General features: G+C 39.0%; 1 protein-coding gene across 1 annotated transcript; it reads right to left on the bottom strand.

The window, feature by feature from the left end:
• Nucleotides 1–7,304: 7,304 nt before the first annotated feature.
• On the bottom strand, nt 7,305–13,505 carry LOC120411482 (pentatricopeptide repeat-containing protein 2, mitochondrial-like). Its single transcript, XM_039566775.1, has 4 exons — nt 13,348–13,505; nt 11,839–11,913; nt 10,960–11,073; nt 7,305–9,588 (listed from the first exon to the last, which is right to left on the bottom strand). Exons 1-4 carry the CDS (start codon nt 13,465–13,467, stop codon nt 9,364–9,366), a joined length of 534 nt encoding a protein of 177 aa, XP_039422709.1. The 5' UTR covers nt 13,468–13,505; the 3' UTR covers nt 7,305–9,363.
• Between the last annotated feature and the right edge of the window lie 52 nt (nt 13,506–13,557).

Raw genomic sequence — 13,557 nt, 5'->3', positions numbered from 1 at the left:
AACACACACTAACGATTGGCCTGAGTCACTGTTTATAGAAATTACCTTGAATATTTGAAAGACAAACCCCACATGTGTAAATTAGTCCCTGTAGCTAACAGGAAAACTTTCAGCACGTAAATATTTAGGCAAACAATGTTATAACAACATGTGGGATAATTGGCAAATTTAACACAGTTTTAGACCTCTTGCTAAATTATAGGGAAGGAATAGGACCAAGCACAACACAATGGAGGAACAAAATCACACCTGGCTTCATATGTGAACACAAGAGCAAAGAAACACACTGACATGTCACCTTGGGACCAGAGCAAATATCTGACTGCTCAGATTTGGAGAGAAAGCAGCTCTTTGGGCATCCAAACCTGAGTGAAGGAGAAGAGACAGCACAGCAAGTCCATATTACTTATAAGCCTTAGACACAACATAGTCTCACACAGGAATAATCAGAGCTGTACTGGGATATTGCTTCTTATTGCTGCTATTTTGGCAGCGTGAAAAGTCTTTTCTTGATCTGGACATTTCTAGATATGTCATCAGGATCTGGAAGAACCTCACTAGGCAAATATCCTTGGGAAAAACATCACAAATGCTCCAACCCCTAGGATTTAAAGGGAAAAAAATGGCTAACTATGTAAGTACTCCATTAGATAAGTGGCATGGGAGGTATTGACTTGGTTCAGGAAGTTGTACATATACTCTGACCCTAAGGAAAAGATATTTAAAAGAATAGTGTAAAAACAAAAAGAACATTAATGAAGTATATGGGACTTCAAATTGTGTACTATTTATTGTAGAGATTCACCTGTAGCAGAAGGTGACTGATTATATTTACCTAGCAGGTAAGGAATAGTCTGTGGGCAGAATAGAATGGAGCAGCAGTGAGTTACTTAAAATCACCTCTCAGTGCAAGAACAGCTCTTCACTCCACTCTCTGGAGATCACAGGATACTTTTAGGCAACTTAGGGACAAAACAATAAAATCTAGTTACTACTGCAAGCCCTAATTTGGAGTGGTTCTCAGCCCATGCTTAAAACACTCACAGTCATTTTAGGAGTAGGCAAGAACAGGAGCTACCTGTAACCATGTGCAAAGCAAGAGAGTTAACTGAAAATACATGTTTCCTAAAAGGAATAAAAAGTGAAAGAACAAGGTTGATTTCACTGGTAGAAAAGCAAGCTACACCCACATGCTACAATTGCACAGGCAAGGCTTTTAATCTCCTTTATCTGATGATGTTTCATGCTATTCTCTGCTGATACATAATAGGGGGTGGGACAAGATGAGCTCCAGAAATCTCTTCCATTTTAAGTTACTCTATAGTTCAGTGCTCAGTTTGTAGGAAATAAAAAAAATCAACCCAAAATAGAGGTGTCACTAAGGTGGTTACAAATACATGTGAAAAAAAGAAAAATCTAACGCTGTCTTTGGTAATGTGAGTATTACAGGGCACCACACTTTTCCCATCACATTTTTCAAGGTAGGAATCTGCTTTGTCTGGAAATGCAGAGAAGATAAAGATACGTGACAACTCAAGGGAGAAATGCCTTGCAGTCCGACCAGTTGAGCCCATGCAAAGGTGCATGTGGTGTAAACTCTCAGGCTGGAAATTTGACATGCTGAGGTTTTCATCTGTGTGACTGTCCATAAAGAGCTGCATTAGGGTAACAGACACTGCAGGTTCTTTCCTAAATTCAAGCATACACTTTTCTTTGCACTTTGTGAGAAATTTTTCAAAGCTTTAACTTGCCAATGCTTACAAATCTTAAACCCTTCCAAAGGGTAGTAAAAGTGGAGCAGAACAAATTTTGTGGTCTGAATTTCCCCTGAAAGTACTTAACCACTATGGCAATTCTGTAGATGTATCATCCTTTCTCCATCACAGTTCTCTTTTTCTGTCGTTCTGATGTGAGAACTGATAAAGCTTCAAACATAAAGAAGAAGTTCTCAACAATGTCTCTGCCTTTTATTTCTCCTTTTTATTCCTCCCTTCCCTTTACCCTTCCCCAAGTAATGGTATTATAGAGAAGGAAGATGAGAAGTTTCCCAAACTATTTTGCTCATGTTTAAGTATACATGTACCACTTTTTAAATTATGTAAAGTGAATTTGTGAACTGATTCTCTTTCCTGTTCTAACACACTATGCTCGACTCTCTGTCTCCAGTTATGCAGCACATGGTGGCTGAAAGGAGTGCAGGACTACTCTTTCTAACAGTTAAGTCAGAAACAAAAAAAACTGTCATTAAAATTTTGCCATCTAGAGCAAGGTTCATTTACTGTCATAATGCTGAAAGAAGTGTTAGAGCACTTTTAAGTACTTACAGATGGAATAATTGAAAGGGAGTTGTTATTTGGTGTGCTGGTTTGGGCTGAGGGAGAATTAATTTTCATCTCAGTGGCTGGCATGGGGCTGCGTTTTGGATTTGTGCTGAACTCAGGGTTGATAATACAGAGATGTTTTTGCTGTTGCTGAGCAGGGCTTGCACAGAGCCGAGGCTGTTTCTGCTTTTGGTACTGCCACACTGGGGAGGGGACTGGGGGTGCTTAGGAGCTTGGGAGGAGACACGGCCAGGACAGGTGGCCCCAACTGACCAAAGGGATATTCCAGACCCTGTGGCACCATGCTCAGTGTATAAAGGGGGGGATGAAGGAGGAGTAGGGGCACACCTGGAGTGATGGCGTTTGTCTTCCCCAGTAACCATATTACATGATGGGGCCCTGCTCTCCTGGAGAACTGCCATGGCATTGCATGCCCATCGCAAGCAGTGAAGGGATTCCTTGTTTTGATTTGCTTGCATATGCAGCTTTTGCTTTCCCTATTAAACTGTATTTATCTCAGCCCATGTGTTCTCCAGCTCTCACCCTTCCAATTCTCTCCTTAATCCCTCTGGTGAGGGAGTGAGTGAGCAGCTGCACAGGGCTTGGCTACTGGCTGGGGTTAAACCACAACACTTGGGGATTCTCACTCAGCTGTTTCAAATGTTACTATTAAGTTATCTTTTCCAATACTCTTTTCTAAAATTTTCCATCAAGATTGGTGCTGCCAAGTCTTTGGCTACAAGACATGTCCAATTCCTAAAGTAAATGTGATAATTTGCTAGCCTGAATTTCCTAGCAGACACAAGACTGGTAATTTCCTATTTTATTTTGATGTTGTGGTTCCTGCTGGATATGGGTGAGGCCCTAATCTCTCTTTAAGCACCTCACACAGGTCAGTGGGAGCAAGAGTCCACAAACTTCCCTTAAGTGCATAGAAACTGAAAACAAGGACTAGCTTACCACTTAGGAAACTGGACATAAAAAGTTCATCTTACATCTATCTAGAATACAAAACCTTGAAAAAACCACCTTCATGTAATCTAAGATAGCAATTTATTTTCTGGACCAGGTGCTGGAGGGGATGCAGGGGCTGGCTGCTGCAAGCATACATCCTCTTGTGATGGAATTAGCCAGACTAGCTATCATCATACTGTTTGTAGAGCACATGGTCCTCATATGATTTGGGAATTTGCACTGCTATATTCTGGGTAGAAAAGGGGCAGTAGAGAGGCCAGGTTTGAGTCAAGAACTTTCATTGTAACTCATAATGACGACACCTCAAGTGAGAATAAGGGCCAGGATGGATAAGCACCAGCCTCAGTACTGAAGAGACTAAAAAGAGAACATTTTCTATATAATTGTGTAGAAGACAGCTACATCATGGTGTTCTGGGAATATGAAATTTTCATTTGTTTCTCACAAGACAGGATAGTCAGTAGGTCATCCAGATGTGTAACAGAACAATTTAGTTTGAAATGGACCTCCAAACCCGAGCTCAGTGCAGGTCTACTCAGGTCAAGTTTCTTAGGGTGATGTCCAAGTTCCAGGTGAGTCTTGAAGGTCTTCAGGAACAGAGATTTTACATCCTTTTTGGGTAAACTCTTTCAGTATTTGATCTACCTCATCACAACTTCTTTTATCCCAGTACCTAATCAGGACGTCCCATGTTTCCATTTGTGGCCATTGAGCCCAATCCTATCATCATGCATTTCTGAGAATAGTCTAGCTCCACCATCTGTTTGTCATCTGATCAGGATGCTGAATAGACAGGAATCTAGTTTTCTAGACAGGAATAAGGTTTTCTCTAAGCCTTCTCTTCTTAAGGCTGAGCAAACCCATTTCTCCCAGCCTCTTTTCCTCTGACCAGCTTGGTAGCAAAAAGCAGAATGCCTCAGTCTTCTCCCTGTCATTTGTCACTAGTTCCCCTGTTCCACTGACCAGTAGGGCCATATTCTCCCTAACCTTTCTTTTGTTGCCAATATCCACAGAAAAGACCTTTCTTGCCATCCTTCACATTCTTTGCTAGTTTCACTTGCAGCTAAGCTTTGGTTTTCCTGACTTCATTTCTGCATGCAGGGGCAATGTCTTTGCATTCCTCCTGGGTAACCTACCCTCCTTGCACCTTCTGTGTGCATCTCTTTTGTTTCTGAGCTCAGTCAGGAGCTCTGTATTCATTTTGGCTCTTTGCCAGCTTGCTTTACACACATTGAGACAGATCATTCCAGTGCTCTGAGAATGTTGCCTCTGAAGATCAACTAGATCACCCCATACTTTTTCCTTCTGGGGTAGTTTCCTCCAGGATCCTGGAGGCAGGTCCCTCAACATGCCAAAAACTACTTTTCTGGAGTTCTGATCTAGATTACTCCTCTCAGGATCTTAAACTTCACACTCTTTACTCCACAAGAATCATTGTTGCTGCAGCAAATGTTGCCCTTGCCCTTTAAACTATCCAGCAATTGCTTTGCATTTGTGCGTCACAGGTCCAAGAGAGCATCTTCCCTTACCAGATCCTCTGTCACATGCACCAAGAGATTGTCCTCAGAACACTCCAGAAATCTCCTAGACTGATTGTCTATGCTGTCCTTCCAGCTGGCTGACTAAGGCCCAGATAGGAACTAGGGTCTGTGACTTTCTCCAGCTGCCGAAAGAATGCTTCACCTGTGTCTGTGTGTGTGTCTCTGTGTGTGTGCACCTTCTTTATCAGGTAGGATGTAGCAGACACCCACTGAAGCATCCCTGTGTTGATCTGTCCTCTGATCCTTACCCACAAGTTCACTACTCACTCATCATCTGTCCAAAGGCAAAGTCCATGCACCTACTCTATACAGAGCTCAATCTCTCCTCTCTGCCATCTGCCATCCTTGCTTAAATTTATCGTTCAGATGAAAATGAAATTGCTTAAAAAGTAGTCTGTGAGTAGGCAATCAGACATTTGCTGAGTTCAAAATGCTGTTCATAAGAAGCAGGTTAAAAGAAACAGAAGATGAAGGTGGTGAATGACATCTTCTTTTAAAAACTTATTCTAAGGAGAATGTGACAGTGGAAGGGCTGTCAAGCAGCCACAACAGATGTACTTTAAAAATGAACAAGTCTCTTATTTAGCAATAAAAAATTTTTAGAAGAATGCAAACCTGAAGCAACCCTGAAAAAAAGCCTGAAAGGAAAACAAAGTTGAGTATCTTTAGAGCTATGCATGGTAGGTGTCTCTCCTTTCTACTCTGCTGCAAACTTCTAACAAATCTTTGTTTCATGTTATTTAAACTTGTTTAGAATGTACATTAAATATGAGAAAGCTCTTCTTGAGGCCTGGAAGCATTCCTGAACTCTCCTGCAAAGACTAAGCCTTTCACACTCATTTTTATTGTGTTGGAGCAGAGAATTAACTTGGGAGAAGCACAAAAAATGTGCACCTTCCACACCAAGACTCAGGATGTTTGTGGAAAGAAATATTAAAAACAACAAAGTATTAACTCATGGAGAAAAGCAGAACCATCTATGGCAGAGGAATGTCAGTCCTTTGAAGACTCCACATAATCCAGATCCGCTCTGAATGTTAAGAATGAAGGCTTCTAAAATTCAAGTCAGAAAAGGGGTCCAACATTCTCCTAAAGGTATAGCAACGTAAGCATTTATAATTGTCATTGGTGTACAAGAAGCAACATCAACAGCCTGGCATCTAGTTAATTGACTAGGATTTCCACAGAATACTGTAAACACTGTACTGTGATCATTGACAAAGATGAGTTGTTTCAATAAATGCTGTAAGTTTCAAAGTAAGTGCTGTAAATCTCTAGCTTTGCAGTCATCACCAACCATTACCAACAATGCAAGGCAGCTTTCCATTGCCTGGTTTTCCATTTTAAGATGGCACACGGGCAAAACATTCATGCCCTGCCCTTACATAAGTGACACTGCAGGCCATCCCTGGAAATAATGTTTGCAGGAGAGTATGGTCAAGAAACGCCACCTGCTGTCTCCTGGATCACTGTTCCAAAAAGCTGCTGCAGTGCAAGGACATGCACAAAACTCACGTTTCATTTTACTGGAGGACAAACATTTGAATATGATAAAGAGTAATTCTTTTCCACACAAGAATACCCCAAAGAGCCCTCGGATCCTCATCTAAGCTACTTACTACACATAACCTTTTAAGCAGTACTTCCTACACAATATTTTGCTGCGAAACCTAGAGAAAAAAATGCAGCAATTCACTTTGAAATGTAAATGCCTTCGGTTTCTTTCAGATTGTTAAAGAAAAGTAATTGATTTTAAGAATGTTGACTTCTCTTTAAGTTCAAGGTTCATCATTGATAAAAACTTAGTATCGGCTGATAAAAACTTAGTAACAGTGCACATCCTATTCTCTGAGGCTGTCTCCATGAGAGCTGCCTAGTGACTCAGCCCTTGACAATCCAGCCACTCTAATGCAGCAAAACCCCTACATCTGGGCTCCTGGTCTTGGGTGCTGGGATACCAGGAGTCAACACCACCTAAGTACACTCAACTAAGCACAAGAGTGAAGACTCATCAACACAAAAGCCAGTGTGCTTACAATCTTGATGCACCAGAAGATGAATCCATAAATTACCACCCAAATCCAAGATTACCCAAATAACAGCCTCTGGGACTTGCATGACACACATTAGACTTCATTGGAAATCAGCTGCATAAATATTAGAACTTGCTTATTTCTCCCAGCTTTTTTCCTAGGAGTAAATGTTACCAGTCTTCTAGAACACTTCTAGAGCAACACCCAATATTCTAATTTTAATTGTCTAAATTTTGTGTGTGCTTCTTTGAACCTCTTAATCTTGAGTCCCTGCTTTCCTCTTCTACTGAAGTACTGTTAGATATTTAAGTGCATCTCCTTTCCCTCTCAAGACAAAGATGTTATTTCTTTTAAAAAAATCAACTTAGTATTGTTACCTTGAGTAAATAAACCCCAAGAAAACAAGCAGTCAAGAGAACAAAGAACGGAAAACATCAGGTATATTGACAATTTTAATATAAGTTATGATTACTTCAGTTGCAGGTAGGATACAGCCTTAGTCAGGAACCTAAACAATTCTGATTAGAATGAACAAGCAAACATGCACAGTCCTAGGATGCAACAGCTTCTTGCAATTAACACAAATTTTAAAGTGCCAAGTAAGGAAATGAAACAGAACTGACTTCATGTATTTGCTATGTAAGGCTAAATCAGTCAAATTGTCTCTGATGGCCTTTAAAAATGTGGCATTTATACACTTTTAACACCAAACAGCTGTCCTGATTCTACCAGATGATATCAGACAGTTCTCTTGTCCATACAAACAGAGTGAACTGAATTCCTTAAAATTTTTTGCCACTAATCCTTGCCACACTGCAAACAGCCTTAACAAATCTCGTATCAAATTTATTTGTGGAGGAAAGATTGGGAACTTCTCAAGAGTCCACATACTACTGGAAATGTTGAAAGAATTTTCAACTAAGGGAAAATTATGTGTGGAATTACATACTACACAATATTACAGAAAAAGTAATAGCTGTGTTCTCAGACCAATGTATGTAATACTTTAGTCTATGCCACCAATCATAAAAAGGGTACATACAATGCACAAAAGTGTGATACACACTTCAAATTATTCTTCACTTACACTTGCATGAAATTCCATCTACTTTGTAACAGTGTTTGTACCTTTTACATATTAACAGAAATTGCGACAGAAATAAGTTATAGAGTTAGAGCTTCAGAAGGAAACATCCCACAGGCTGTAATCACATTTGTTTTGAAGCTGTGCTTCCCCATGGATGGGTTCTTGTTTCTTCAGTGTCTCACTGGCTTCAGTGATATAGATGCAGAGATTTATTCACAGAAAATATACTCTGAGTTCTGAAATTTGCTTGAGTGGGGCAGAGACAAAATAAAAGAAACAGAAGGCAGAAGAGAAATAATGCAGCCCAACTTACAGAGTACCAAGCTGAGTTCCACCCAGTCTTGTGCTCACAAGACCACCAAGTTCTCTTATCAACATGTTCATCACTTCACCTGCAAAGGCACCAAAGGCACAGGAATGCTAGTTAAGGTATACCTGTTTCCAATTCCTTCTATTCTGGATGCTGAATGAGTTCAGATTCTTGGGTATACAGGACTCACAGATACAAACAGCTTTTTATTGCTAGAACTAAGCACATTTGATCTAGAGTCATTAAAGCTGGGACAAAATGAAGCTTCTTTGTGTTTTTTTTTCAATCAAAAAATACGGTCAACTATGCAGATGATGTAATTATAGCTAAAAACGTGATCATACTTGCTCTAAGAAACTTTGTAAGACTTAGTTGCAAATTTGCATCAAGATTTGCTTATCCTAGGAATCTTAATATTAGAAAAGTAGAAGGAAGCAATTTGTGAAGTCACTCACTCTGAGACTGACTTTCGATCAGGAATCTCCTTCAACTGAGAAAGCAACCACTTGGTTACCATGCTAATTCCCACAGCATTTCCATGATCCCAGTTGATATGAAAAAAACCCCACTAATATATTTCTTTAGAAGAAAAAGATGTTACAGTGAACACAATATGCTTACTTCGCTCTGATTCTCTTGAGATCTACAGACTTTGAACTAACAGTTCAAGCACTTCCACACTCTTTTATTTGGACTCTTGCCTGCCTCTATCCTTTCAGTCAGAACATTACATCTGATGAAGACCAAATTTTCTTCTCATGAACCACAGAAGTCAGGTCAGATACTCATACCACTTTGTTCACTTCCATCCATTCACTTCCAGAACATTTTGCACAGGAAAATCCTGATACAAGAGCCTAAGGAAAAAGTCAAACCTTCTATCACTCCAATTTCTGAACAACACACAAATACCCACTGTCACAGTTTGTTTTTAGCATCAAAATTGAAACACAGAAGCTTCATGATCAGTATTTAAAATGAAATTTTACACAAATAACTTAAAATTGCTCACTGTGGAAAAGGGGAAAAGACATTTCATTTGAACCTGGATTATAAAAGATGCTATCAGCAGTTCAGTTTGGCATCAAATACTGAACTATTCTAACAATAGATTTGACCAAAGTGGATTAGCAGCCTGATAGCCCAATTGCTTATGCTTTAAAAGCTTTGCAGTGGTCTTCTTTGAACTAGGAATCTGGAAAAGCATGTCTTCCAGTGTGCACATGGTTATCTGTCCTGAAGCTTGTAGTTTCGTATAAATATTTCCTAATTTGACAGAAAGGTCAGGGTTCTCTTCCATCTTTTCCCTGACTGTAGCCAGCTAAGGAAGAGAAAATGACAGATTGTTACAGTTCAGCAAGTGGAGATCTCATTCTACCACCACACTGAAGAAAAACAATAACTCATAGTAAAAAAAAAAAAGTACACAGTGTAAGATAGGTGGCTAAGGCAATGACTCATGAGGATTTTGTGCAGAGTACATTATGCATCACCACAAAATGGTGGAAATGCACTGGTTATCTATTAGAGAGAGTTTATTGGATTTAAAACTTCCTCAAAGTTGTACAATCCTATTTTAAGTCCTAGTACAAACAAACACATTTATTTTCTATTTAAATCCAGGAAATGTGATTGCTTCCCGGAATCCACTTTCCAGATCAGCAAAATTTGTATTATTATTAAATATCTTTGTAAATGTACAGTACAAATCAGTAAAATTCAGGCTATAGAAGACTGAGAAGTTCTGTATGCCAAACATAAGAGTATGAGCTGAAGTGTTAAGTAAATCCCTTAAAAAATATTACTATCAATAAAATTCTGTGGAAGCGGACTGTTAGGACTAATGCTTAATCATCTTTTGGTAGCTAAAAATTTCCCAAAGTCAAAATACAACACTAACACATGCAACATTTATTGCAATGACTTTACAAAACTAAAGGCTGCTTAAACAATTTCTTTTCAACATAGCAGCTAATATATATGGGCTATGTTTTGAAAACTTGGCTCCCCCCTTCTCCTAATGTTTATTATTTTGCAAAACAGTTATTAATTTTGTTTACAAAAATTAAAAGCAGCAGGGAAAGACTAAGTATTTATTTAATAACACAGTCTTAAATGTCTTATTCTGTAGGCACATCCAAAATGAATATGCTAAATAAGCTTCAGGAAAAGCAGCAGCAATGCTGACAAACTGAGAGGGGCTACATATGTGCTCTGAAGGAAGCCTTCTTATTGATCAAGACTGTAAAAGCTAGTTTTCACAGTAAAATATAGTTAAATAGCAAAAGCTACAGTTTCCTATATCACTCTTCCCCATATAGCATCATAGGTCTTTCATATATTACCAACTTAACAATATCACTGTTACCAGAAACTTTATTCTCATTTCATATGAAATGAAAATAACATAGGAGGCAAGGGATTAAATTATTTAATGCCAATAGGGAAAGTGTCATCTACATTCAGATGAAATAAGAGCTTCTAGAAGCAAGATCCACAATAAAAAATGAAGCGAACAGCTAAGTGTTTCGTTCAACAGCAGAGGAAGCCAGCCAGCTGCTTTGGCATCGGAATGCATCAGAACCCAAAAAACTACAGCACAGTGAAGTTAGGCACCTGAAGTTCTGAAGGCTAACCATCATTATCATGGCTCAGCCCAGTACCATGAACATTCTCATCACTGCATACTTACCACCTGCTCAGAAAACTCAGTTTTTTTCACAAAGGGAGGAATATCTACTTCCACTGCTGCCTCTAACGTATTTATTACTTCTTTTAGCAAACCAGATCTGAGCTGGACAAGAACCTTAAAAATAAAATAAAAACACACCACACAAATAGCACGTATCATAAGAATGCAATCTTTTTTTAAAAATGGTTGAGGAAGACAGGAAGCAAAGCAGGACAAAATACATATCCAGACGGTGCACTAAGAAAAATCCATTCATTGCAAAGAAAGTGACAGAATAATCAATTTCCTCAAATATTTCAGGTTTTTTAACAGCTGGGACCTGGAAACGAAGGGTGAGGCTTGAGGCAGAGCTCCTCTGACGAAGCTGCATTACCTGCTCTTGAATAAAGTGCATTTTACCATAGTTTAGAGAGGTCACTTACATGGCACATGCAGACTTTCTCTCGGATTGTAGACTGTGCAAATGAACAAAAAAATTGTTGTACGTACATGTGTGGATAATGTTTGTAGGGCTGAAGGAGGTCTGAAGTGGGCAGAGCATTTACTTGGAGCTGGGTTTTTTAAATCTTTTGGAGCTAGAAAGAACAAATCATAACTAGAAATTGTTTAGGGGTCTATGCTCACAGATGTAGGATTTGTCTACTTTACATTCCCACCTACGGTAGGAAGTGATTTTAAAAAATGGGTGGAGGTTGTTAACTGTTCAGAATGTAAGTCATCCAACTGATAGAAATTGTCTGTTGGCTCAAAAAAAAAATCTCAGCAACACCACCAACACAGGCCTCTGCTAGTAACAGGCTGGTCTGTTACTTTGCACTTGGAGTTTTTGGCCAGTATAGCATACTCTGCAAGATTTTAATACAAGGCAAGCATACTTACTTTAAGATTATTGTATAGTTTGTTCTCTGTTCTCATTATCTGGGAACAATAAAATTTGGCTTGTGGTACATCATTCTGGGAAGGAATAATAAATAATAATAAAAAAGTCATACACATGCCAAAACCTTGCACAATAAAAGTTCAAGAAAAACAAAAGTCCTTCACAATTTTTCAATAAATCACAAAGCATCATCTAGAACCCCTTTACCAAGACCCATAGACACCAAACAGCACCCAGCCTGAAAAAGGAATACCCCATGCTGGAGTTCCCATGTCATCTGGCTCTTTAGTACAGTGTGTCTGTCACATGTAACCAACATTGAGTACGAGATCACCTAAAAGATGGAAGGTCTACACACATGCTGAGTTCAACACATGTCAGAGTAATGAAGTGCTGCATACGTTACTGTGGATATTTATCCTGCCTGGCCCCTCTAACCTTTTGGACATACACATTTACAGTACTGTATCTATGTCATCAATTGATTTGTATAGACAGTAAATGTTACACTGACATTTACTAGACCAAGCAATGTTACTTGCGATTAAGAAACACCTTACAGCAAGAAGTACTGTCAAAAAGTATTCTGCTTAAGGAACAATTAAAGGTAATGTGGAGCATTACTCCATTTGCAAAAAAAGAATTTCACCATGCCATTGTGCACATGAATAAATTTACTTCAATGATGCTATTGTTCAGTGTCTCCATTCACAGAGACAGAGCAAAAAAGACCACACAGTGCATAAGAAACTTCTAACGATTCTACTCCATTCATTCAAATTTGTGAATAAGATCAAATCTACAGCCCTTCCAGTGTCTCTGACCTCTGTTTTAACATGAAACAGAGAAGGTTCAGGACATACTCAACCTGTACACACAAATTAATGGCAGAGGAAATGCAAACTTTATTCCAAACTTTAGAATTTCCTAATTATTATTCTCCTGCTCCATTTTTCACCCTGTGCTGCCTCAGAGCCTTTTCATATCAGTACTTAGGCATATGAGGTATAGGAAAACCTCCACAGGCAGAAGGAGACAGTCCACCTCCCAGGCAGTAGGGAAATACACATCAAAGCCTTTGAGACTGCCTCCCAAGACAAACATTTTAAAGAGATGATTGTGCAAATATTTTAGATTATAATTTTAATTCTATTTAAAGGAAATCACCACTAAATAGCAGTATCTGCAGGATACTAGATGTTGACATCTAACCTGTTGACCTAACTCTGTAATTTTTTAATATTCTAGATGGTATTGTCACCAGCACAAAATATGTGTGCATTAGACTCAAGACACATGTTTAGATTTAAGAACTTCCATATTCAATTTGTGTGAGCATTGTCTATAATCCTATTGTTCCAATAATCCCTAAAAGTTCCAATACTTGAAGTTATTACATTGTGTCTCCTCCATGTTAGCTTCCTTTCACTATCTGTCTATAAAAAAAGTAAAGAGTATCTCTCTCCCTATAGAGACCCAGGCACAACCGAAAACAAAAGAGACTGCACCTGCTTGAGAGCAGTTGCCATCGCAAAGCAGTATGCTCTCAGTGGTAACGTGTCACCTTTTAGCTGTGCTTCTTCAAGCAGTCTCATAGAGATTTTGGAAGACTCCAGGTTGCCCTGCATAGAAATATCAGAGGAAGTTGTGCTTGTTATTCTGGTTACCTGAAAGGACTGTAAGCACCTGCAATCACATTCAGAAGGTATTCAGAAGTC

This window comes from Corvus cornix, chromosome Z, assembly GCF_000738735.6.
Source record: "Corvus cornix cornix isolate S_Up_H32 chromosome Z, ASM73873v5, whole genome shotgun sequence".
Classification (NCBI taxonomy): Eukaryota; Metazoa; Chordata; class Aves; order Passeriformes; family Corvidae; genus Corvus; species Corvus cornix.
This window is presented reverse-complemented; position numbering and strand designations above follow the sequence as displayed.

What these genes read in the sequence shown, in the direction of transcription:
- LOC120411482 (XM_039566775.1), bottom strand. Translation starts at nt 13,467, where the DNA reads ATGCAGGGCAACCTGGAGTCTTCCAAAATCTCTATGAGACTGCTTGAA. An exon ending in TGGCAACTGCTCTCAAGCAG is followed by an intron (nt 11,914 to 13,347) that starts GTGCAGTCTCTT and finishes ATTCCTTCCCAG; the next exon opens with AATGATGTACCACAAGCCAA. An exon ending in AACTATACAATAATCTTAAA is followed by an intron (nt 11,074 to 11,838) that starts GTAAGTATGCTT and finishes TTTATTTTTAAG; the next exon opens with GTTCTTGTCCAGCTCAGATC.